The following is a 25,644-nucleotide window of genomic DNA, read 5'->3' as shown; positions in this document are numbered from 1 at the left end:
TGCCGAAGAACTTGTTTGTTCTGGAGTTTGTTTATTGCTTTATTATTCCTACTTTTATTTTTTTATCTGTTTTTTTTTTGGAGTGGTATCACGTCACATGCCTCAGTCTGGGTTGTGAGATTTGCTATGACGCTGACTCTGTGATGGCTTTACATGCAATATTTCGTCCTCTGGGGACATAAAGTGTGCAGTGGGTTACTCAATCGGTTGGACGGATGGCCTTGCCCTGGCTGAAGTGATACGGGAGTTGGTGTCGTGTGTGTATTCCTTTTGGCTCTTTTCATTTCTTCTTTTTTTTTTGCTCTCCTTTCAAACCCGCGCATCTGTACAGTACTTATACCTACGTGAGAGATGACATTCGTCACTTTGAAAAGACGGATCCAATGTACGACTATGATGAGATGGAGTTCTGAAAATTGCCATGACCTTTTTTATTAGGAGTCGTAGGTTCTTTGTCTCTGATATAATCATTTTGCAGATATTCCCTACACAAATTGCAGGTATTGCAGGTACTGCAGGTACACATCATCTCAAACCTTCTCAAACTTGAGAAACAGCTTCTCACCTCTGGGATGAACTGTGTAAGCATCGATAGCTTCGATGCCTTGATCATTGACAATCGTCGTACGGAAATTCGAATAAATTGCCGCGGCAACAAGTTTGGTCTCTGCAAAGAAAAAAAAAGAAAAGTGTTAAAAGAAGAAAAGGCAACTTCGGCCTGACGCACACGCAAACGCAAATACTTCAGGATCCCAGATCAAAAGACAAAGTGGAAAAATAAAAGGAGAAGGAAAAATGGAGGGCAAAAAAAAAAAGGAACCAGGTGCTGTGGGGAAAGAACATGGACGTACCTTGTAGTGCAAGATTACTGCCCACGCACATACGGCCCCCGCTACCGAATGCCCAGAACCAGCGTCGTCGTTCCTCCAGTTCGTCGGGGGTATTCTCTGCCTTGAGCCAGCGTGTGGGCTGCCATGATTCCGGATCTGGGTAAACCTGGGGGTTGCGGTGGAGAGAGTACGCCTGTGCGTTGACGCGAGTGCCTGGAGGAATATTGTCATATCCGGCCAGACTGCATGAGGGTTCTGGAGTGACGCGGGGCTGGATGCCTGGGATGGGCGCATGGAGTCGTAGTGTCTCTGTGATGATGGCGTCGAGTAAAGGTAAAGTGTCGATGGATTTGGGCGAGGGTAACTCTGTCGATCCAGGGAATCGAATGGTCGGGTTGAGATTGAGGTGTAGTTCTTCACGCAGACGATCTTGGATATCTGGGTGGCGGGATAGTTGCCAAAGGAGATAGGTCAATCCTACGGCGCTGGTTTCGAAGCCGGCGGTGAGTTGGTCGTACATTTCGCATGCAATATCGTTTAATTGCTGCGCAAGATTAGGCTTGATGCCTTCTTTGGCAGCTTGTTTGTCCAGGCCCTGCTTCAGCTGCTTGTAGACAATCGGTTCGACGGCTGGATCCGTCGAGGCCAGCGATTGTTCGGCCTTGCCACAGAGGTCGAGAGCCCAGGCATCGAGCAGATCATTGGCTTCGTCACAGTACTTGGGGATCACACGCAGACCGAGACATTTCATCCACCGGTAGAGACGGGGCACTTCCTGATGATAAAATTCAAACGGCTTCCGACACAGATACATGTGCAACCAGCGTCTTCGATAGTCGTGGTTCTCAACATGGTTGGTGCCGTTTCGCAGGCCAAAGAGGTAGCCGGATACAAAGTCCATGGTGAGCCCTTGGTTGAGGTCATGTACGTCGAGAGGTTCGCCCGATTTCGCCACTTGTTGGAGAATGGGGAGCAGACGCTCGAGAATGACGGCCTTGGACACCAACTGCAAGTTGGGCGAGGTCTGCAGTGTCGATTTGGAGTAGATGTTGGACAACATCCTCTTGCGAACTGAATGCGGCTTGCTCCCTACCATGGTGAACATGCTCACGGTTCTACGACGCACCGCCAAAGGGCACGAGAGATGTATCAGAAGAAGTGGTTTTTTCCACGCTTTAAATGATTTCCTGCTTGGAGACAGAGAGGGAGAGAGAGAGAGAGAGAGAAAGGGCAATAGCTTGAACTCACCCAAGTGATCCAAACAATCGAGGATACCATTCATGTTTCTCGAAACCGCCCGTATAGACAGACTTGATACCCCCATCGACACAATTGATGGAGATCTCCGAAGGACCCAGTCTCACGATAGGACCCAATTGCTCATGCGCCGCCTGGATGGTCCGATTATTTCGCATTCGAAAGCGCCTCCACAGCATCCAAACCGGTGAGATGGGCACACTCCAATGCGCATTGGGGATTTGAGCAAGTGGGGAGAGGAAGGCCGGGTAGATGATGCCTTTGTAGACGACGACCAGCAAGATCGCCAGGCCGACCGCCACTTGAAGGAGACTGGACATTGTTGCAGAGCCGAGAGTGATCGCAACTGGGTCAAAGAAAAACTCTCGACAACCACCTGCAGGGTATATATAAAGAGCAGACGCTGGTCACAATGATAGTGATGGGAGAGTGGGTCTCGACAATCCAATGCTACTGAGTACCCCGCATGAGTTCAGCGATACGATTATGCAACCAGACCCGCGAAGTTCGCACTCTCTGTACCGCTCGGGTGTTGAGTCACGATCCACCCATGAGAGAGTTCTCAATTTGATTTCCTTATTTTGTCTAGTCGGTAAGACGGAGAAGGACGCCCGGTGGGGTATGGCCGGCTTGTCAATCCTTGGGAGACAGCCAGTCAGGGCAACTGCAAGGATCATATCGCCCCGCCGTGGCTTGATGCAAGATGGTCGGAGTCAAGAGGCTGACTCTAACTCTGACATCCCTTCCGACTGATAAGAGGATAGGATGATCAGATGACAAGGCAAGTTCAAAAGATTGGGACGAGACAAGCACGCTAGGCTGGTCCAGGTCTCGTGACCGGTCACTGACGGAAGAGAGGGGGGGGAAAAGGACATTCGAGATGTCTCTTGTGAGTGAAAGATATAAACATGTTCATTTTGAATTATCACACCATACGCGAGAAAGTATGAACAGAACAAATGGTAAAGAGAACCCAGTGAACAAATATAATCGGGCATACTCATAAGGCCCAGCGAGCAGGCGAGAGGAGAGAAAGACTGCAGACGGGTACAAGGAAGGGAAGAGAGAGAGAGTGTGTGTGTGAGTGTGAGCTTGTCAAATAAGAAAAGACACACGAGCAGGTGGTCAACATGTCATCAGAGAAGGTCATCTGAATTCCCTGTGTACATGGTAGGATCAGGTCCCCATTTAGTTCACCATCTTATTGAAAATGCCACCAATTCCCTCGTCAACATCGTCGGGGTAGACGTAGAAGGCGAGAGCCAGGATAATGTACCTGGAAATGGAAAACAGACATTAGCTCCATCCCTAACGACACAGCAAAAGAGAGGATGAAAGAGCACAGAGACACGAGAAACTCACATTCCAAGACACATGCCGCCCTCAAGGTAATTGGATTTACCATCCTGAATCAATAGGGTGACGACCAAGCCGGAGATGAAGAATGCCACAGTCTCAAAGGTCTGGAAGTGCAGGGTCATTTCGATGCCCATGATCCAGCCTAGGATGACCAGGAAGGGAGTGACAAAGAGCGCGATTTGAAGACTGCTGCCGATGGCAACGCCAATGGCGAGATCCATCTTATCCTTGTAGGCGACGACCACGGCGGTGACGTGCTCAGCGGCATTGCCCACGATGGGAATCAGCACCAGGCCGATAAAGGTCTTGCTCATGCCGGTCTTTTCCACAATACTGTCGATGCTGCCCACCAGGTAGTCGGCGCAGATGGCCACGAGGATGGTGACGACAATCAAGGCGATCGTGGCGGGGATGGGGCTGAGCAGGCGTTCCTCGTCTTCCTCCGCCTCGCCCTCCTCCGCCTCGCCGCCATTGCCAGCCTCGTTGCTCTCTTCGAAGAGCTCCGAGTGTGAGTACAGCTGGAAGTAGAGGTACATGACGTAGATGATGAGAAGAATAATGGAGGTGCCGTGTGACAAGATCAGGATATTGTCGTGGGTGCTCTGGGCCGACTTGGAGAGGACGGCGTACAGAGTGGCGGGGATGATCAGGGAAGCCGAGGCCACGGCCATCAGGGACGACATGGTTGAGGCGACGGTGCTGTTGAATGACTGTTCGCTGTGGCGGATACCACCGATCAAGAAGCAGCAACCCAGAACCAACAGGATGTTGGACAGGATACTGCCGAGCATACTGGCCTGCACCACTCGAATCTGCTTATCCTTGAGCGCAATGATGCTGACCTAGATGCGTGGACGAGGCACAAATCAGCGATTGAGGTCTTTCCCAGGGTGGGGAGCTCTCCGAAGCTTTTTTGTGCATTTCGCTATTACACCCACGAACGGACGAAGAAGGGGGGGAAAAAAGGAAAACCCAAGGAAATTAAACTTACAATCAGCTCCACCGCATTGCCAAAAGTGGCATTCATCAAACCACCCAGAGCCTGCCCCATGGTGGCCGCAAGCTCCTCTGTCGCAAAGCTCAACAACGAAGCCAACGGGATGATGGCGAGGAAGTTCAGCACAAAGACCGCGCTCGAGTCCCAGCCGAGGGCACCCGCAATGATACCCAGAGGGGCGAAGATCAAGAGCGCATTGGTGTAGTCGCGAGTGAGGGTCAACCAGGTCAAACGGGCGACATGCTTTGGCACACGGACCCAGACACGATTATCTTTGTGACGATGGGCGCCGGCCTGCACATGGGAATGGTTGTTGTCAAAAGTGGCCGCATGTCCGATATGACCTAACAAGGCCGTCCGTTCACCGGCATCTCCGCGGGTGGTACCGGAGGAGCTCATCTTTCTTGATTGACCAAAGCTGTGTGTTCGCACCTGCGAGCGAAATCCCACGGACGCTGAGGAGGAGAGGAACGGAGTCAGTCAGTCGGCGCCGTCGACGTGAGAAGGATGTATTCAAGACCACCCCGGAATTGAAGGAAGGAATGATGAGCTTTTAGGCAATTGCAACGAGCAAGAGTTTTTTTGAAGAAAAGAAAAATCAATTAATGAAAAAAAAGAGGGACGAGGGTCAAAAGTATTCAGTTTGATCAACGGCAGTGTCGGATCATTAGCAAAGAAAAACGGGCAGTCTTGCGTGTGGACCTGTTTGGGGAGTGTGGGTGGGAAGGGATAACCGCAGATGTTCACACCAGGGCGGATCAGGCGAAGGAAATAGGGAGCAGAATGAAAGGAGAGTATGGGAAAAAAGAGTGCACGCCCTGTTAAAGACTGCGATGAAGACCCAGAGAACCAGCGCAACGTGATGAAACCCGCGCGACTTACACATCTTTTTCCAGGGTTTTGGTGGATCGGCCAGATGAGCCACGAGCCAAGCTTCCAAGTCAGGGCCAAGGAATTCAGGTCGAGAGCACACCCGAGAATTTGGGGAGAGAGAGAGTCACAGTTAGCGACTTGCTGCTTGCTGCTTGATTCTGCGTGATATTCACCCACGACTCGCGCAGAGGGGAAAGGCTATGACTAGCGTTAGTGCTCGTCGCGTTCGCCAATCCAGAGGGTACTGCCGTCATCACGTACCCGGCGGGGGAGCTCCGTGTGAGGAGAAAGAGCCCAAAGGGGTCAGCAATGACGGAGGGGGAGAAACTACGAGATCGGGTAATTCAGAATGGAGAATGGAGCCACTGGAGCAACTGGAGCAATGATGGGCTGGATGGCTGAAGGTGTCCAGGACGGTTCCCGTTTTCGAGCAAAGAGGCCGTAGGAGATCGAGAGTCCGTGCACCCGGCACGCATTCCAACCGTCGCACAGCCTCGATGTTCTGGTTCCATCCACCCAACACGGGGATGCACTGGACAGACGAGTCATACTCGTTCAGCAAGGTTGCAGCTCCCGTGGGTTGAACGCAGAGGAAAATTGCGGAGCCAGTCCCAAGGACTCGGCAAGACCCAGAGTGTTGTGAGTGGAACGAAATGAAAAGGGAGAGAGAGAGAGAGGAATGCGTCTACTAATCGATTATCAACCTTGTAAGCGAAATCAAGACTGAAGCATGAATGTCTGGATCACAGCACTATACGACTACTTTAATATTGAAAATTGTGTATGATACCCATAAGTGTGTGCCGTCAGTCTCCAAAACAATCGGGAAAAGAGTTCTCTCAAAGACTCATGAGCACAAAAAGCTTGGACCATGCGAGATCCAAATGATGATGACACGGAGGATCCACCGAAGAGGACGCGATTGGGTCCGCTCGGAGCCAAGACTGGCACTGCCACACACACGCATGCAGGAGACGATGCGGTCTCCATGCCACAAGTATAATGAGGAAAGAGTACTCGCAGTGACTTTAATAGAGATACTGGTTCTCCTAGGTACAGGTAGTAGGTATTGAGCGATGAGATGAATGGATCAAACTAGGTTTATAAATACGGGGAATAACTCCCCTTCAATTGGGGGTTTTTTTTCCTTTTCACAGATCGGGCCGAGGTTGGAGGTGCGCTCACGGAAAGAAAAGGGACCTCCAGCACTCCTACTTGGTCGAGGACACCGATTAGGGGTCCCTTAGCTTGTGACCTGAATGGAGCGTGGATACATACACTACTACTCAACACACATGGCTAGACGGCGATGTATATAGAAGAACTTTATCATAGGTCGTTCTTCCAGAGTGACGATGGATATCTAATACTCATGGTACTTCAACCTCCCGACTGTCCACTCATACATACTCACTGTGCTACACTTACTTCCACACTGGAATACTACAGACATGAATGGCCCATTGAGTACGTTCATGAGAATCATCATTCACATCAATTCTGATAATTGCAAGAGGCTCCACCCCAAATGTTGACGGCAGCTTGTTCCTGATGACTTGAAAGGTGAATCACCCTTACTGACAGCGGTATCACCGGGGCAGTCATGCTGTCCCCTACACTCGATGCAACAAAGAGCGTCTCACACACAACCGCTTCGAATGTGATCATTCAATGGATGCCATGATATTTACACCCAGATACAGAGGAAGATGCAGAAAAAATAAGTGGTGGTTCAAGCATTAGGCCCCCACTCCTTCCACGATCGAAAGTTGAAGAAACCTGAAAGAGATCGGGAAAGCCAAAGAGTTAAAGAGAAAGCTATAGACGGTATGCATCACGATGGTATCACTCTCGTAACAGACCCCGCCAGACGCGAGGGTAAACGAACATGGAATGGCCTCATTCCACAGGAAGGGGGAGACGAGGGGGAAAAGGGCAAGAAAGGAAAGAGACGTCGAGGGAGGCTCGAGTCGCACTCCGCCCCCGATTAGAAAGGCATTGGAGGAGGAATCAAGATGAGTTAGAAGGTACAGGGACACTCCTTGAGGGAGAAGAAGAAAAACAATAGGGAAGGTATTAGAAAACGTCATAACAGAGAAGGAAACAACGAGGAGGGGAGCGGACGAATCGGAGAGAGAGAGAAAGAAAAGGAATGTGTCGAAACGAAGCAGAAAAAGAGTGGAATGAGGAGGAAGAAAAAGAAGAAGAGGGGAAGCTCCGGCTTTGAGCACTCCGCATCACTCCTCGGCCAAGGCACCGTGGGCTTGAAAGTCCATCCGGCTGGTTTTCCGACCAACGCCCTTCAGGAGACTGAACCGTCGAAAGACCGAGTCGCGGCCACCGCTCGAGCTGGTGGGACTGTGAGCCGACTGCACCGACAGAGGTGCTCGGCTCGTCCCCGTCACGCTGGGAGTCAAGTCCCGGCCAGTGTGTGCGCTGTCTCGGGTCACAGGCCGTGAATAGTCCCGGGCAGGTGGAATCGTCGACCATCCTCCCGTCGAGGCGGGGGCGGGGCGCTCCAAGGCTGCAGGCCGGCGGTGTTGCGAGCTCGCACGACTTCGCTCATCATGCGACTGCGCGACGTTCTCGCGAGAGGTACTGCGTGAAGCATGTTTCTTCAGAGTCTGCCTGGGAGCTTCCTCCACTGTTGCGACGGAGGCCGCGCCAGCGGCTGCCAGTGACAGAGATGAGCCGTGCTTGATCTTGTCGCCAGAGAACCAGCTGCGTCGTTTCTCGCTCTTGGCGCCACGAGAATGGCTCGTGGCCCGACTATGGACAGTGGCCGCGTCGTCCTCGGTGGCTTCTTCAGGCTCGTCGCGACCAGTGGGACCACCGTGGCCGTTCTGAGTCTTCTCGGGGGACTGTTGAAGAGTGAATATAGAATTGTTAGGCCCGTGAGATCGTTTGAAGGGATTCATAATACTAATGCGATGGCTGACAGATTGGCGTTCGGAGCGCTTGCGGTTGTGTGTGCCATTTCGGGAGGTCCGAACGAGCTCCTGTTCCGGGCTGAGGGATTTCTGCGCAGCTTGTCTTCGGCGCATCTCGCCGGATGGTGTCCGACGAGTAGGCTGAGTAGGCGTCACTGACGGCGGCTCCGGTTGACTGGTCGACAGGGATGCCAGCTCGGGCGCAAAAGCCACCTCAAATCGGCGGAAGAGTTCCGCCTGGGTGGCTTGCTGCGCCGGACGCTGATAGAGAGACAGTGCGTGCTTGATAGCCAGCGCGTGATCAACCAGAGCAACCGCCAGAGCATTTTCCATGGGGTCGACGGTCTCGAGTACTTCTTGGTCATCGATCTCCGCGCCGCTAGCGTCCACCGCAGCCGTGTCGTCCAACTCGGAGTCCTTGGTGTCGCGGGGGGCACTGAGGAAGGCACGGTACACTGCAACGCAGTTCGAAGGGGAAGGTCGGATCTCCAAGAGCTGCTCCAGCGCCTCAGTCAAATTCAACAAGCCATTGTCCTCACCCGAGGCTGCTCGACGTTCGAGGAGCTGCAGTTCTTGCGTCTTGCGCCACGTGCGCTCGATGGCGGTTTGCAAGGGAGTGAGTGCCACCTCTTTGATGGAAACGACCTCACTACGACGAAGAATATTGGGAAACGGCTCGGCCGTGGTGAAGAACATTTTTTCAACGTATTGCTCGCGCACGTCTGAGCTGCTGGTGTGTCGCCGGGACGTGACTGAAAAGTGACATGGTTCGGAGACGAGCAGGTATTCCCTCACCGAACCTGGAACCTTGGCACGAAGGTACACGGGATGGGAGATGTCACGATGGGCAGTCACTCCACTGATCTGCAAGAACTGACCTTCGTAATCGGGAATCTCACCAGACGACATGACTTGCGCGGCGGGATGCTCGCGCTGCATCCGATCCACAAACGCGGCCATACGTTCGGTTGGGGCACCTTCGAAGATGAATTCCTTGTCGCGCAAGCTGGCCGGAAACCCCAGACCCTTGTACACCACGCGGAAATATCTTGGAAACTGTTTGATTCCCTTGGCAATGGAGTCATAGATTCGGGCCATGGAGTTCTGTGCTCGGGACAACTTGGCAAAATCCATCGTTGTACTTTCATAATGGGCGGCCAGTTCTTTATAGCAGGCCAGGGCGGGGGCCCACGCCATAGCGGTCTCGTAGTGCTGGATCATCGCAAAGTACAAGGATTCTTTTCGCTCGAACGCGGTCTGTGGTGGGAAGGCTGGTGTGATGATTTCAGGAAGGAGTCGATTCATATCCCATTCATACAAGTCTGCGTGAAACTGAAGTGCCAAGCCCGCCTCAGCGAAGTTTTCACAAGCAGCCTGGTGGTCCGCAAGTTCGTGGACATAACGTATGAAGATGTCCTCACGGCCCATATCTTTCATATATTCCATCAGCTTGAGGGCGTGCAGGCTCTGGGTCGAAAGGCTGCTCTGTGATGCCACGAGGAGGTCAAGGAGTTCATCAATGGTGGAAATCAACCCCTTTACAGCTGCGAGAAGATCCTCATCGGCGCCCGCATCGTCCTCGAAAAGGGCTAGCAATTCACTAATGAAGATTTTCTGGCTGACGCTCTCACCCATCTGCTTGGTTTTGAAGAGAGAGTCAAGACTGGAAATGATCTCGGTCTCGATGATGGAAATGTCCTGGTTCAGATCCCATTCGCTGAGAATCATGGTCCGCAGAATGTAGACGGCAACGTGCCGAAGGCCTTCGTGGACGCTCAGACACAGCCCAATGATAGGAGGCACAAGGTTCGGCACATATTGAACCTGATACCCTCCAAGTCTCTTCAGCCCGAATCTTGCTCGCTCCTCATCGGTGGTTTCCCATCCGATCGCTTCCCACGTGGTGTGTAAAAGATCAGCACCTTGCTCTCGAACGTCGCCAGCGATCTTCCATACAGCGCGGCGCTTCTGCTCCGGGAAGGTCTCGAGGGCCAAAGCTTCGCTGGAGATCACCTTCAGGAGGGTGGCGAAGAACATTTCCCACAATCTTGTGTCAAATTCGTCGGCATCATCCGCATCGGGGAGCAAGCGGTCCATCAAAAGGAGTGCAAGGTGTTCTAAGCTCTTGATGGCGGCACGGTGGTTGTATACGTGAATACTGAACCAGGTCTCCGGGTAAGCCTCGCAGTCGATGATGGAGTTGTGCGTCTCAAGGGCCTGCCCAATGAACGTGGCCAACTCAAGCTCTTTGAGATTGGGATATTTTGGTGAGAAGATCATCGATAATGCGCCCATTATGGCAGACAGTTCAACCAAGGCCTCATCAAATCGCTGGGGTGATTTGGAGACCTTGATCTGGAAGGGGAAAGACTTGCTGAAAAGCAAAGACAAGTACTCCGTTTCTTCCACGCCCTCGGCGGATATGGCACAATAGGAAGCGACAATGCTTGGCATGAATTGGTAGAGCAGGGGATGCGGCTGCGCCAGTAACTGAGCAACAATTGCACTGCTGAGGCGGACCTGATCCCGATACTGATCAGACACATTGGTCGTCGAGCCCCAATAAGGAGCCAGCCAGCCCAGACAGCTCGAAATGAGCGTATTCCTCTCCTCACCCGAGGCAAAGATCTCGAATTGAGTAAAGTTCTGTATCAGCACGAGCTTGTAGAGAACCAACATTCCGGTCACGTCCTTGCAGGAATCCATAAAACTCAAGGCGATCATGATCATTTCATCCCGGCCAAGCACCTTGGACAGCTCGGGTAGCCAAGAGTGGAAATGCTGCACGATCAGAGTCTTACTCCCCACCAGACTTGCGGATGAGTGTCGCATGAGTTTCTCCATCGACTTGAAGATTGTATGGAGATCGCGGTTGATGGTGGACTGGACCGAAGTGATCCCGATTCCTTCTTCTTTGGCCTTTTGCTGCTCACGTGCTTTGATGATGAATTTGAGCAGGTGTCGCCCAACCTTGAAGGCAGCTCGAAGGTTGCGGGACTGGTGAACATCGGTGGCAGCTTGCAGAAGGCGAAGATAGCTCCGGATCAAGCAGGTGGTGACAAAAGGGAAGTTGAATTGCTCATCGGCGTAATGATCGACGAGAGGGCCCAGGTTGAAGCGTCGGTCATGAACGATACCTAGGACCGTGACGAGGTTCCTAAAGATCAAGTCTTCGTACTCTTCATTACCAGCGTTCTCAACCAAGATGCCAAAGAGCGCGTCAAATACTCCACGCACTTGCTTGACGATTTCTATCTCAGGAACAAAAGGCAAGCGCTTCAACGTATCGAGAACCTCATCAACGGAGCGCTCTTTCCAATTGAGTAAGCTGAGAATGACTTGATCCTGGGAGTACTGCGTGCTGCAAAGGTGTGTCTGCAGACGCAGCGTTGAGAGAGGTCCAGTAAGCGCTTCGTCCTTGGCCGACTCATTTTTACCCAGCGCACTCCACGGAAGGTTCAGGTAAGCGCCCCGGCCATTCTCCATGCTCGACGTCTGCTTGTCGTAGGCATGAAGGAGCAAGGAGTGCTGGCCGTCCCGGATGAACGCTTGCTGGTCCCAGAGCGGCATCCACGCCAGCGCGAAGGGAAATTCCGGGGCATCCGCCACGCTCATGATGACATGCGAACCCGGGATCTTCTCTGCGGGTATGTTGAGGCGGATGGTTTGGTGCCACGGGGCCCCCCTCTCGGCGATCGTGGTCCGCCACGCAGTGTGTGAAACGCTCGCTGATGAAGGAAACACGCATTTGTCCACTCGAGCACCCGACGAGTCGCGGACTTCGAGCGTCAGCTGAAGGTTGCGGAGGTCCGTGGTCGACTGCAGAGGAATCTGGCCTGCGGATGGGTGGGAAAGAAGTGCGTCCGTTGGAAATACAGCTTCCGAGATCGTCACATAAATATCGGATCGTGGTTTCGTGGGGGCTTTGGAGAATCCAATGCGACGGGTCTGCACGATGTCCTGGAGAACGGTGGGGTTCTGGCGCACCAAGATCTCGGGGTCGGTGCTCGTGAACGAACGCAAGTGAACATGAAGACGCGCGGTATCGGCTCGTGTATATCGACCTGTCAAACTCGGGAGGAAGTGATGAAGAAGCTTTCCAAATCCATCGGGATTTTCGTCCCCGTCCTCGCCTTCACGGACGGGAGTCCAGAGATTGATGATGGACTCTGCATCTCGATCTTGGCGGAACACCGAGGAGACTTCCAAGATACCCACCCCAACGGTTCGAATGGCCGAGCTTTCCTTCTTGTGGGAAGACTGCGCAGGACTGGGTTCCTTGGGGGCAGTCGAGCTACTTGATGAGCGAGGGGGCCCCGACGAAGCCGATTTGGGCGTTTGATCGTGGTTCGATGCATTCCGAGATTTGGAGGTCCACATCATGCTGCGCCGCGTCCGCAGGCTGCCTTTGACGGAGGGCTGTACCCCGCCGGTGGCGGCCGTTCTGTTAATAGCAGCGCCATCGCGCGAGATCGATGATCTGGGAACGGCGGTGTTCTCGGGCCCCGTTCGAGATTCGACCGCACGCACCGCAACCACGACGTAAAGCTGACGACCGTTGGCAGTTCCGTCTCCAATATCGGTGCCCGCAAGTTCGGTGAATATGGTCTTCAATTTGTTACTCTGCGTTAAGCTCACGAATTTATCCGGTGACGGGATATCGAGGCTGTAGGTTTCCGACATGGGATTCAAGGAGCCCGAGTCGGACCGAGAATACAGTTGAATGCCCAGGAGACGGGCCCGGGGCGGTGCCGAGACTGCGTTGACCTCCAGTAAAAGATGGTTGAGAGCTGTAGAATCGGAAGTGGCAACCGGGCTACTTTCAAGCATGCTCATCTCGGATTGTAGCTTGGCCAGTTGAATGGCGGAATCGTCCCCCGTCAACAGGCGACCACGCTGACTGGGGTCTCGTACAATCGTGTCGCCGCTCAGCATTTTGTTCGCTTTCACGAGCTTCCATACTGTCTGGTCACGAAGAGCCTCCTTCTCCTTCCCGGTCAAGACATTGTGCAGCAATTGCCGCCGGGCAAGGTCCAATTCTGAAACGATCGTGGACATTTCCCCCAGCACATTGTACTGGCGAGCCAGCAGCAGCTCGTGTAAGTTGGTCGAATGCCATTCGCGCAAACAGGACGCAATTTCGTCCACCAAGGGCTCGGCCAGGGACGTAGGGGTCTCGTCCCCAATCTTGAGCATAGGCACCGGGGCGGGAGGTTTCGGGGCGGCCGGGTCGCGCGGCGCAAAAGTGACGGGCGTATGGGGGATGGAGGCGGCACGATAGGTCTGCGCCGAGGACGGATTGGAGAGGTCAGCGTCGTCTAGCTTGCGAATGACAATCTGCGCGGGTTTGCCCTTCTTTGCCACCATCACTTCCGTCACTTCGCCGCCCGCCTGAGACTCGGGGATCGAATAGGCCATACTGCCCCGCGACATCAGGTCGGTCCCCAGGCCTGAGCAGCCCGGAGATTCTGCAGGTAGGTCGAGACCCAGACTTGTTCGATCGCCATTGAGCAACGCCTTGTAGCCATCATTGTCCCCCAACACTTCTCGGATTTCGACGCAGTTTCGAGGAAAGATGCCCGAGAATACACGGGCCTCTAATGTTTGGCCCTTTGTACTGGTCAATCCCGCCAACAATGAGGGCGGCGCCACGAGGTACCCTCGACACCATTCTCCATCTGCCCCACCCTGTTCGATGATGTAGAGCTCATCGCCGAGCTCCAGAGGCAAGTCGGCCGGGGAGGCAGGGTGAAATGGGTAAATGGCTACCGCAAATGCGATGCGAGGCAGCGGCCGCCAGGGCATGGCGGTGGGTGACAGTCAGGCTCGGACTCGAGGTGATTTGCCCAGTGGCTCTCCCCCCTCCCTCTGGTTGAGTGGGTTATGGAATTTCGATCGCAAGAATGCTGGGGGGTCGAGGGTCACGGCAACGCAGGTTCACAACGGTGGAATGTTGACCGCACGGGCGAATCGCGACATGCGGAGAGGGCGATTTTGGCCGGGTGAATTTGGATTTGTCCACGATCCGTCGAGAATGGTCGGAGTCGCGTGCGGAGGGATCGAAAGTTTGCGACAATGCGGCGCCACGATCTAGTGGACCATGACTGGCAACGGGGTTATTCAATTTTGACAATGACGGGGGTGGTGTCGCACTAGGACAGACGATGTCAGAGTCTGGGGGAGGGCCGTAGAGTTCGTGGGGTGGTCACAGGTTGGACTGTGAGACTGGTGATCTGGTGGGTTGACGGTGGTCCAGCTGGCACCAGGGGCAGCGCGCGCAGCTCGAAAACGAGCGATTTGCAGATAAGCACTGAACCGCACTTTTGCACTTACGAAACAGCCGCAAGCTGGAAGGAGCAGGTCGCCTTCAACACCACGGTCCGTCCTCGGGTTCAGTGGCAGTGGTTCGATCCAACTTGCTCGGGATCCCCCATCAATCAGCAGAGAGTGTCTGTTATCCAATGCTCAGGGCGCAATTGGGTGGTCTTTTTTTGTTTCCCCTCCCCCCTTTGGCGATTTCGTCGTGAGTGGAGTCTGGAGTGGGAAATCTCCAGGGCGGCGGAAAGACGGGGAAGGAACTCCCAGCTGCTCGAGGCACGGGATTTGGGTTTCTTTGGGGTCCTGAAAGGGGAGTTTGGTCGGACGAACGGGACAATGATCGTCTGATGGGGAGTTGACTCCGATGAAGGATTTCTCTCTTATGACAAAGTCGTCACGAAGGTACTTGTATACTTAATACTAGGATAGTAGTCGATCACTACTGACTTACAAAGTATGTCCGTCCAGCACTCACACGGGTGGTACGAGTTGTGGTACAGAATACCATCCACGGGCAGACAATACAAGCCTCCCTGACTCTTGACTCTCTCAAGAAAGAATGACGAGTCATTTCACCACGCGGTGAAGATCGAATCTAGTGGTAAGCAGGTACCTGGACTACCTTCACTCGACAGATCCCCACCGAGCATCTCCCACCACCGGCCCAGAGAAAAGACCCTTCTCGATCCCGCCTGCACAACACAGTCCATCCGTTCCTGACACGATGAAGATGAGAGAGGTGGACTCGCCGAAATAAAGAACAGACCGCCTAGAAAAAAGGAACAGAAAAGGAAAAGAAAGACGCTCGGCGATCCTCGTTGATAGTCATTCGCTCCCCCCCCCCCCCCCCCCCCAACACACAATACCCCCCTTTTCACCAATGAAAGTGCACAATCATCCCGTCTGAAGCTCTGGCGCAACCCCCAATCAAGTCGTATTGTACTGAACTAGCCCTTGGCGCTGCCGATACGATCGGGGTACTGTCAGAGAGACAATACCGAACAAATAGATTGCATATAGATCAAGGTGAAAGGGCATGTGAGGTTGCACAGGTAGTCCTTCCACGACTGGTAGTACTTGGTAAGGACTACTCCTTACTAAGGTGCGAGCACAGTGGAGGACTACCGACTGCACTAGTATGGTCACAACGGGATGAATCAGGGGGTCGCGGACTCGAAACCACCCCCGGTGCTTCGACGAGCTTAGATTATTGTGAGACCGTCCGACTCCAGACCTCTTCAGGGTGTGGACCCGGTTGGTCTTGTGAAATCCAGAGCCGGCACCGTGTGGCTATGCGACTATGGACTTCCGAGATGAGCTACTTCCAATTTCTCTCCAGCCGCCTGAGGCTCAGCCCATGCCTGGGAAGAACAGCCTCGGAATCGCCACGAGGGTGACCAAGCACAAAGGGTCGCAGGACCTGTCAGTCTCCGTGTAGGACATGTAGAGACGAATCAGACGGGTCTCCGACTCATCAGGAAAATGGTCAAGGACCTCACGCGACAACCTCCGTGCTGATGTACCGTCAAGCCACAGGGTCAAACGAACCCGCGAGATGCTGAAAGGCCCTGGTTGTCTTCCGGGAGACGCACAGACCTGAGAGCGCGCCCCCTGAAGGTCAAAGTTCCGAACCCCGTCGAGAACGGTCTCGAACCGGTGGTGGGCCCCCGGTGCCTGGCTGCGGATGGATCCCCAGCGGCCAATCAAAGGTCACACAGATGGACTGCGAGGCCGAGACGGGTCGAGTCTGGAGCTTCACATGACAACAGAAGGGAGAAAAACAATCAGAAAGATCTCGCCAGGGTCAGATGGAAATCAGATCACGAGGAGACCGTAGTCACGATCAGGGTGGGTAACATGTTCCCTATGTAGTGGTGAGGATGTAGTTGGCAGATTAATGAAGGATCACGACCCCAGACTATGAGAGAGAGAGAGAGAGAGCACAAGAGGATTGTAGGGTTGGATATATACAAAAAGGCACCAAGCACTATCAAGATTCAAGGGCCATCCCCCTCATTTGCGGAACATGTTCATCGCATCCTCTTTCCGCCATTCCACTTCCAATTGCCCCTCGTAGACGGTATCAATGACGCGTCGAGTCCGATCCCACGCTTGCTCATATCGAAGCTCACACGCCCGCAGCACCTTCAAGACCAAGCTGCGGCTGAGGCCAGGATCATCCGCATCACCAAAGTGCTTCTCCACTCGCTTCTTCAACATCTCGACGCCACGTCGAATCTCTTTGGCGTCGTAAGACGAGAAGATCTTCTTGGCAACCATCCGGGAGTGACTGGCGCGCGAGGCAATGTCTCCAGAATTGCCACTGGCCTGCAAGCTCTCGATCGATTGGACAAAGTCGAGCAATTTGCCCAGCGGCCGATGGATCACCGCGTCAAGATACAGGCTCATATGCCCATCAAAGTCTTGGCGCGCGCGGTCGACCCAGCTCTGGAGCACGGGGAGATTGTGCGCGTCCACCTCCTCCGCGTAATGGTTCATGTTCTCAATGAGCAGAATGTGGTAGTTGAGAATCTCTTTGTCCTCTGGGTCACCGGCACTGGCGGCCACGCCGGGAGGCTGCCCGGGTGCTTCCTTGGCGATGAATTTCAAGCTCTCCCACATCGCCCGGTTGATGCGATCGTACGCATCGTTGACCTTCACGCGAATATCACAGGTCTCGGCGGTGGAGGTGGCGAGCATGTTCTCCACGGCGGTGGAGAAGTTCGGGAAGACCCGGACGAACGAGATCACTCCCTTGCGCTTGTTGACCTTGACCTTCGTGTCTTCAATGCCGCGGATTTGCTCATCCACGAATCGGTTGAACAAGCCCATCAGCCGGGAGTGGACTTTTTGCAAAGAATGAACAATAAATTCTTGGTTGGTGTCATCGAGGTCCATCATGGCGGACTCCAGAGCGGTTAGAATACCAATTCCTTGCCTGAGAAGAAAAGAACCGACCCGGTCACGTTAGCCTGCAAACCATTCCCAACATCCACATGGCACGTCCTTGGGGTCGGAAAAACTTACATGGGATCTGCCTGCACAACCCAATCAACCGTGTTCTGCAAATCCGTAGGCCAGAAAGAGAAGATATCGTCCATGATCTGCTCAACGCGCCTCGCCATACGACGGTCCGGATCCGGAGTTTGTTTGGTGGTGAAGTTGGGGCATGGCCGAGCCTCGGGACTAGCGGCGGCCACCAACTCGGAGAAATCGGCAAGAGCAAGAGAGTCAAGGTGGAAAAACTGGACCACGAAATTTTGCTCATCTGTCATCAAACGCAAGGTCTCTCTTAAGCTCGACGCAAAGGCCTCAAAGGGCTCCACCTTGGCTGTGGGCTTCTTCTCGCCCGAGCCCAACCTGAGGCCAGCGGCTGCACGGATAGTTTTGCCGCGTCGAACGGTCAACTTGCGGGCTGCCATCGTAATGCCTTCGGCTTCTTTCTCTTTCTCTTGATGAGTGAAAAGGAGCTCTTGTTCATCTCCCGTGGGCTTGCGCGCTACCTTCTTCCATGCCGCCAGATTATCGCGGAAGTCACTCTGATAGGACGGCCTTGACTGTTGCTCGTATAACTGTACCAAATCCTGCCATTCGGCTGGGCTCACCTCTTGGGCAAACAACATCAATGTGTTGTATCTCCACACCTCTTCGCGGAATTTCTGCCGTGCAAAGCCATCGAGCTTTAAGGGGTCCGTCGGTGAGCCAACAATTGCATCGGCTCTTTTCTGTTCCGCTGTTCTCAAAGCCACGGACATGAAAGGCTTTAACCGTTGGAGGAACGCCACGGCAGCTTGGCGATATTCATCCTTCCGTTCTCTGATCGCGCGCATTTGACCAATTTCCGTATTGGCGTAAACACCCACGCTGGCATCAGCCTGCCTCCTCTTGTTTTGCCCGATATCCGCATCGATCATCAGCATGGCTTTGTAGAGCGTGGCAAGAGCGCTCTCGGTTTCCTTCAACCCATCCAAATGGGTCAAAGAAGCCTCTCGGAGCGGGCGGACGTCGGATGGGGAAATGGACAAGGTCCTAAGCAAGTTCTGCAATTCATTCTGGAGAAGCTTCTGGTTCGCCGTCTGCACTTGCAGGCCTTGCGATTGCGCCTCAATGTACGCCACATCTTCATGTAGTGTATTCAATTCGTGTGCGTACAGTGTAAGTAAGCCATCAAGCTCTTCGCATTCCTCGATGGTCTTATCAATCAAGACCGCCAGTTGTTCGACTTTCCCTTCCTGTTGCTCGAGGTTTCCCAGCCAGCTGGTGGCCTCGACTCGACCAATCTCCCGTCGGACATCTGCTTCCAGATCTTCAAGTTTTTGCTCGTCGCCCAAACGCCCGTTCCACCCGAGATCCGTAAGGATATCGTCGAAGTCGAGACCACGGCCGTCGAGAACGCTTGGGTCAATGCCTAATGATTGACAATACTTGAGAGTGTGATCTTCACGTCGCTTTCGGCGGCGACTTTGGGCACCTGGAGAGGCACTCCTCGGACGTTCCTCGACCTGAACATTATGTTGAGAAACATTTTGCGATTCAGCTGTTATGACTGGAGGATCCGGAGCAGGCAATGAACCCTCAGCTGGAGGTTGTGTAATCTGGACCGTTGGAGTCACGGGCTGCGCAACACTGGGCGCGGCTGGCGCCGAGGTTGTTGAAGCTGCCGAAGTTTCGGTTTCAGCAGCATCGTCAACACCTACCTTCGTGACATCGTTTGCCGAACGGGATGGGGCAGGTACAACCTCGGTGATACCATCTGGACCCACAGTTGTAGCTTGTTGCTTCTTGGCAGCCGCTAAGAGACGCTCGCCGGCACCGCCAGGACGGGGTTTGAACGAGCCATACGCATTGGCAGCTTTTCGGAAAGCACTCGCAACGTCTTTTGCGGATTTCTTCTTGATCATGGGACCAAGGCCAGGGCGATGCGCCTCCCCTTCTCCATCTGCCTCTCCGGCTGTCGTGTCACTTGCGACATTCGCTTCCGTCGTTGCTGGACTCTCGACGGTTGACGGTGTGGGAGCCTTCTCCGGTGCGATTGAAGGTGTAACCTCGGATTGCATAGGTGGAGGAGTAGGCTGCGGTTCTGTTGCAGTGACCGGTGAAGATACGGTTTTCTCTGCAGAGGCAATTGGGGCAGGTGAGGTATCGGGTATAGGCTCATGAGGTGCTGCGGCAGCGGCAGCCGAGTCGGGCGCATCGCTGGAAGGAGGAGGGGTTTGAATCGTGCGGTTTCCAGAGCTTGAAGGTGGGCCCCGACTTTCACTAATGGAGGAGCTAGCTGTCGTGGGACGGATAGCATCTGTACTTCGCTTCGACTCCGTCAGCATGGCCTCGGGACCACGAGCTGTGAGAGGCGAAGGTGGGATTGGCGCCGTGCGAGTGTCGGTTGATGGAGGAGATCGAATGTCTTCTTGGGAAACATTCCTATCGGAGTCTTCGCCTGTAAACAGAAAAGTTGTAGGCGGGTCTCTGCTCTTTTGATCTGTGCGCGGGAGAGGCCCGGTAGGCGGGGGGTTCTGAGGTGGTCCAAAAGGTGAAGGTGCTCGCCTAGGTCCAGGACGAGGCATTTGCTCTCGGCTTTTTTGAGGACGAAGCGGTGGGTCATCCGGCCCTTTACGCCGGGGCTCGCGAGCTCCATCACGACTTGGGTTGCGATTGTAAGACGATTGCGGTGGGGCTGGGCGTTGGGGAGATGGATGGTTCTCTGTCGACGGTTCAGATCCACTTCGAGAGGTTGGGGCCGGTGGCCCAGAGGGCGTCGAAGGACCGGTGTTACCAATGAGTAGTTGTCTCTCTCTCTCGTCGAACCCGATGAGATTCGGAACTTTGCCTCCCGTATACTTTTTGTAGATCTTCACCAAACTGCCGATGAAGAATTCTTTTTCCTTGGAGGTTCGTGCGTGCCAATAATAAGGCTTTCCCACGCTGACCACGAATCCAACGCTTCCTGCCCACTCTTTGTGTTGTTGCTCAATTGGCGTCTTCGGGACAAACGCGCTGTAAGACTGAATACCGGTGAGGTCGTCCAACATCCAAGTCTTGCCAATAGAGAAAGTCCCATCATTGTTCTCCCGAGCTTTGTGCATCCGAACTCGACCTGATCTTCGAACGGAGACAATAATGACGCGGGGTTTTTTATTCGCCGGAGAGGATTCCGGCGGGGCTGGAGTCGAGGGATGCGCCGCATCTTCTGTGATACGTACATGCGTAATATAGGACTCGATCACTACAGAGGCGCATATTGTCAGCTTTGAGAAATCAAAAGAACTTGGTCAATGCCATGCGCTGTGCTAGACACATGTGCCAGGACTCATTCTCGCGGGCAGCGAACATCGACCAACCCTCTTGAGGGTCAGAGTGAAGGTGCTTTTCGTCCGTCATCCTCGGATATGAGTTTCCACCATTCACGTACGTGTTCCATCGTTATCCTTCTTCGAGTAACAACTCTGAATGATACGCTTCTTTTCGTCCTCGAACTTCTCGGCCCTGGACATGGACGTATCTCCGGGCCCAGGTCCGGAGCCAGTGCGTGAATCGGCACCATGTCGCGTGTCATTTGGTGCCGGAGGGCGACGTCCGTACATTGCGTCAATTTCGTTTCAGGTGAGTATCATGGATCTCTTGGATGGTGGACTTGGGAGAATCAAGGGGACATCATCCGACTCTGGCTTTTACCCGAGTGTCTATTAATTCTGGGGCAGGTGCTGGCCAGGTTTGATTGAGCAGCTCATCAGCTAGAAAGGGATTCAGCACCTTGATCGCGGTCAGCAAGGACACGCTGCGGAAGTCCCGAGAATACAGTTTCACGCTGGACTTGGTGGTGCATCAAGATAAGCTCATGACATGTTGGGGGTTGCGGGCTGGGCGGAGAAAGCTCGTGGGAGCAAGTCATTGGTCCAAGTCCGCGTTAGCATATGCCAATCGTCACGGTGACCCGGACTTGTTATCATGCAAACTGCTACAGGCTTGGAAAATTCTCTGTCTCCAAGATGGGCGATCTGAGCCCTCTTCATGAATTTTTTTTATCTCGAATTAGATCTGAATTAAGTCCACTCGCCAAGTCGGATGATCTGATCATTGCTTTGTAGACATCGGCAATTGAGCAGTGGATAGAGTGCTGATACCCTCTAAGTCACGTGTTAAGTCGGTCCGAGTGCCTGATGGACAAGTGCGCATTGAGCCAATCTGTGTTGATAAATTGCTCACCGCCTTCCCGGCGCCTCTACTAGACTTTTCTTCGTTTCTGGAAGACCGAACAAGACTTTTCGAAATTCAGGCTCGTGACGCTTCTGCTTGAGGCTGTTCCCATTGCTCATTGATTTTGAAAGCCGACTATCTACATCGTATCGCTAGTCATGGCTGCTCAAAAGAAAGCCTCGACTAAGAAGGTGAGTGTGCCATTGACATTATGTTAATGATAAGACCATGCGGCTCTAACTAGGTGGTAATTGTATAGGTCGAGAAGAACACAACCCTCTCCCCTCAGTTGCTCGGTGCGATCGCATCATTCCTTGCTCAAAATGGATTCTCATCTACAAGCGCCACCTTCACCGAGGAATTGAAGAAGAACGGATGTTCAAATGTGGAAAAAAAGGCAGCGCCGTCTTTGATTGAAGTCTTCCAGGCTTGGGGGAAGACTTCCAGTGGCTCGGACAGCAGCTCTGAGAGTGACAGCAGCGACAGTGAGAGTGACAGCGACGCTAGCACATCGTCATCTTCCTCCTCGTCCTCTTCCTCCTCCGCTTCTTCTTCTTCCTCGTCCTCGTCCTCGAGCTCCGACAGTGACGCTGACGATGAGAGCGACAACCAGACGAAGGCCGTTTCAGCGTCTCCTGCCCCAGCGGCCAAGGCGTCGAAGGGACTGAAACGCAAGGCAGAGTCTAGCAGCTCCTCTTCCGACTCGAGCTCCGATTCCGAGTCTGACAACGAGCCCCCAAAGACGAAGAAAGTCAAGGTCTCGAAGGCAGAATCGTCTTCCAGCAGCAGCTCCGAGTCGTCATCCGATTCCGAATCCAGTGACTCAAGCTCGAGCTCTGAGTCCTCGGATTCGTCTGATTCCGAGGAGGAGAAGGTGACCCAGAAGTCTGGCGCAAAGGATGAGAAGAAGTCTGCAACCACTTCTTCATCTGAAGCCTCAAGCTCAAGCAGCTCAGACTCCGACTCCGACAGCAGTTCAGAGAGCTCTGATGAGGAAAAGACCGGTGGTGTCGCTGTTTCGAACGACTCCTCCGATACTAGCGCGACCATGTCTGCGTCTCCTGCCGCTGAGAGCAACTCTGCGAACAAGGCGACCAAGAAGAAGCACGAAGGAGCCCGTCCTACCCCTCTTGCCGCCCTGAGTCAACAACCCTACGAGGCCATCTCCAACGAATATGTGCCCTACGCATACGCCGAACGGGCCTATGCCGATCTTTCCGTCACCCGTGGCAAAGGATTCACCAAGGAAAAGAACAAGAAGAAGCGCGGATCCTACCGAGGCGGTCCTATCGATATCTCAGGGGGCAAGTCTTTCAAGTTTGATGATTAAAGAGCTTTTTATCAATCGAAGCCATGTTCCACTTGCTTCCCTCGCAGACTCGGTCTCCAGGACAGATTCATGAATCTGCTTATCCCTGTCGCAGTCGGACCTCATCGCCAACCCTGTTCCGGCTGCCTCTCTCGCCCCTCCCCTTTCCCTTGGCTACACGGGTTTGCTTCTCGCAGTCCTACCACCTCCCACGCACTTTTCTCGCTGATCTTGAGAGAGTGACTCTACCCCTCAGCATGGCGCTCACGGAGCTTTCAAGGATTTTTTTCAAAAATTTTGTACTTGTTCCTACATGTTTGCTTACATCTACTAGAATACCAAAAAAAGTTTTCATGTTTAGTAAAAGTTCCTTGTCCCGCGTATGTGCTTCGCGCATCGGGCTATGATTCTATTGGATCGATTTGTCAGAGTCTATCCATCCTGGCGCCGCCAAGCTCCAGGCCTTTCCAATGCCTCCCATCGCTGATCCCAGCCCGATACGACACGCCGATGGATAACATCCTCTTGCACTCGCCAGTTTCCATGCTGCTTTCTCAGCTTGGAGGTTGTAGTCAAGTCATCTGGACTGGGTCTCTCGTACCCAGCCATGGTGAAAAAGCTCGATCCATCCACCGGATTCATTTCTCCGTCAAAGCCGAGGTCAAGGTTTTGGTGGTACCATTCCTTCGCTGGTCCGGTCAAGTCATCTGTTGATGCGAAGTCAAGCCGAATTAAACCACCCGCCACGCCGGTGTATAGAGTGGGTGAAGATGGCGATGGAGCAGACAGGCTGTAGATTGGGCCGCGATAGGGATGCACTTGCGTTCGCCGACGGGACTGAGCCGCATGCGCAGTGAAGGCCGCCGGAGACGGTGCAGAAAGGAAAATGTTGAAATTTCTGCTGGGATACTGCCCGTGATTGTGGGCAATGGGGGCTGTAGAAGGGGCTTTGGGACGAGATGCATGGGCATGCAAATAACTGTAACTTGTGCAGCGCAGATCGAATAATTTAATCAATGCATTGCCCCCGGAGCCAACTATAAACCGATCGTGGCCAAACGCCTTGAGACTGTAAACAGAGTTATCGTCTGTGGGATCCTCATATGCTGTCTCGTAAAGTCGTGGGGACCTGAGGTCGTGAAGGCTAGAAATGGAATCAGTAAATAAGAAGCAGATCCCGTATCCTCTACCAAGATGAGAGAAAGCACATACCGAACAGCCCGGTCTCCCCATGCCGCCAGAAAGACATTGCCTGAGTGATCAGCCAAAGGGTGATCGTGAAGAGGCTCAATGACACTGATTGCCTGAGGAGCATGGTGATTTCGTTGTATTTGGTTGCTGTTCACGCCGAGCAAGCCAGCTTCGATCGTTTCCTCCGTGTAGACACCATCGGGTCTTATTCTTGAAATGATAAGTGAGTCCCTCTCATTCATGGTGGCCACGGCGATTCGGGTCGAGGAAAGAAGCTTTGCTCTCCGACCACGAGATGAGCGCTCTGGTTGAATCCACGCAAATGGTTGAACGATCTCCTTCTCGCTTGCCACCTGGTACAATGCCGTTGCGCCTTGGAGGAATTGTGCGCAAAGAATTGGATCGGGGCCGCGCATTAGATCAGTGTCACTGAGCTCCAATCCTTCTGTCTGGAACGTTTTTTTATATTCATAATCGGCAGCGCTTGAGGACAGCGCAACTTGGCGCAGATCGCCTCTCCTTCGTCCAAAGATGACATTTTCCACGTCGCCGTCTTTGCCGTGCTCAGCATCCAGAAGATGCAGGCCCAAAATGTCATCGTGACTGCTAGGCTCATCCACACCATTGAACAGAACCCAGTCGTCAGAGCAGTGTTTTCCCGTGTGCCTGGTGCGCAGGAGCAGTTTCTCACCGGCGCCCCATGCCAGAACCTCCTTCTTTGCTGCCCAGGATTCACCGTTCCAAATCTCGTAGGAGTCAATCGGAGGTCGGTAACCCAAGGTTGGGTTGTCCTGTCGCACCGCGTCTGGGACGCCAATGCGGGTGACTGTCTCTGAGTCTGGCACAGTTACGAACCTTCCAATGATTCCCAACCGGTCCAGGGCGCGAGAGCGAGATGTAAGAGCACACACTGCGTCTTTCCAGAACGGTGGTGTCTGGATCCCTGGAAACTTGGATCTGACGAACGCTCGGAACAGCCATGCCTCTTCAGCTTTGAGGATTTTATGTATGCGTCGGCATGTTTGTGCCAGCCGAGTGATTGCATTTGCAGTGGGAAGGTGTAGGACGACCTGACATATGATTTCCGATGGCAACTCCGCAAATTTCATGATGATCACCGTGCTATCCTCAATCCTTTTGAAATCAGAACAGCCGGGGTGTTTGGCCCGGAGTCAGCATGGCCACCTGTTTCCAAGGCACGTCGTTTATTTCGCGCTGCCGGAGAAGAGCTGACTCCCGTCGGAGCACTAAATATTCGTACACCTGAGAGTAGGCAGGTTTGTTGGTAGATGATACTAGTGCAGTTTGAGACGCCGAGATCCAAATCTGACTTGATACCCGCCACAGTGATAAAAATGTAAATACAGCTCGAATCACCATTAATCG

At 53.5% G+C, this 25,644-nt stretch overlaps 7 protein-coding genes across 7 annotated transcripts; 2 read left to right on the top strand and 5 right to left on the bottom strand.

Annotated features, from left to right (window-relative positions):
* Positions 1-530: 530 nt before the first annotated feature.
* POX_e06907 (uncharacterized protein) lies at positions 531-2,407 on the bottom strand (the record flags this gene model as incomplete). Its single annotated transcript, XM_050115720.1, has 3 exons — positions 531-667; positions 852-1,945; positions 2,079-2,407. The coding sequence occupies 3 exons, from the start codon at positions 2,405-2,407 to the stop codon at positions 531-533; spliced, it is 1,560 nt and encodes a 519-aa protein (XP_049968180.1).
* An 868-nt stretch (positions 2,408-3,275) lies between these two features.
* POX_e06906 (Vacuolar calcium ion transporter) lies at positions 3,276-4,842 on the bottom strand (the record flags this gene model as incomplete). Its single annotated transcript, XM_050115719.1, has 3 exons — positions 3,276-3,363; positions 3,450-4,288; positions 4,438-4,842. The coding sequence occupies 3 exons, from the start codon at positions 4,840-4,842 to the stop codon at positions 3,276-3,278; spliced, it is 1,332 nt and encodes a 443-aa protein (XP_049968179.1).
* Positions 4,843-5,665: 823 nt separating this feature from the next.
* On the top strand, positions 5,666-5,761 carry POX_e06905 (uncharacterized protein; the record flags this gene model as incomplete). The annotated part of the gene is made up of 1 exon (XM_050115718.1): positions 5,666-5,761. The coding sequence occupies one exon, from the start codon at positions 5,666-5,668 to the stop codon at positions 5,759-5,761; it is 96 nt and encodes a 31-aa protein (XP_049968178.1).
* A 1,792-nt stretch (positions 5,762-7,553) lies between these two features.
* Positions 7,554-14,051, bottom strand: POX_e06904 (uncharacterized protein; the record flags this gene model as incomplete). Its single annotated transcript, XM_050115717.1, has 1 exon — positions 7,554-14,051. One exon carries the CDS (start codon positions 14,049-14,051, stop codon positions 7,554-7,556), a length of 6,498 nt encoding a protein of 2,165 aa, XP_049968177.1.
* A 2,526-nt stretch (positions 14,052-16,577) lies between these two features.
* On the bottom strand, positions 16,578-21,145 carry POX_e06903 (uncharacterized protein; the record flags this gene model as incomplete). Its single annotated transcript, XM_050115716.1, has 3 exons — positions 16,578-17,502; positions 17,592-20,787; positions 20,974-21,145. The coding sequence occupies 3 exons, from the start codon at positions 21,143-21,145 to the stop codon at positions 16,578-16,580; spliced, it is 4,293 nt and encodes a 1,430-aa protein (XP_049968176.1).
* A 771-nt stretch (positions 21,146-21,916) lies between these two features.
* POX_e06902 (LisH domain-containing protein) lies at positions 21,917-23,088 on the top strand (the record flags this gene model as incomplete). The annotated part of the gene is made up of 2 exons (XM_050115715.1): positions 21,917-21,949; positions 22,018-23,088. The coding sequence occupies 2 exons, from the start codon at positions 21,917-21,919 to the stop codon at positions 23,086-23,088; spliced, it is 1,104 nt and encodes a 367-aa protein (XP_049968175.1).
* A 411-nt stretch (positions 23,089-23,499) lies between these two features.
* On the bottom strand, positions 23,500-25,367 carry POX_e06901 (uncharacterized protein; the record flags this gene model as incomplete). Its single annotated transcript, XM_050115714.1, has 2 exons — positions 23,500-24,211; positions 24,280-25,367. The coding sequence occupies 2 exons, from the start codon at positions 25,365-25,367 to the stop codon at positions 23,500-23,502; spliced, it is 1,800 nt and encodes a 599-aa protein (XP_049968174.1).
* Positions 25,368-25,644: the final 277 nt, after the last annotated feature.

The sequence above is a fragment of the Penicillium oxalicum genome, chromosome V (assembly GCF_001723175.1).
Source record: "Penicillium oxalicum strain HP7-1 chromosome V, whole genome shotgun sequence".
Lineage (NCBI taxonomy): Eukaryota > Fungi > Ascomycota > Eurotiomycetes > Eurotiales > Aspergillaceae > Penicillium > Penicillium oxalicum.
Note: the sequence above shows the minus strand (reverse complement) of the source record. Positions and strands in the feature narration are given on the sequence as shown.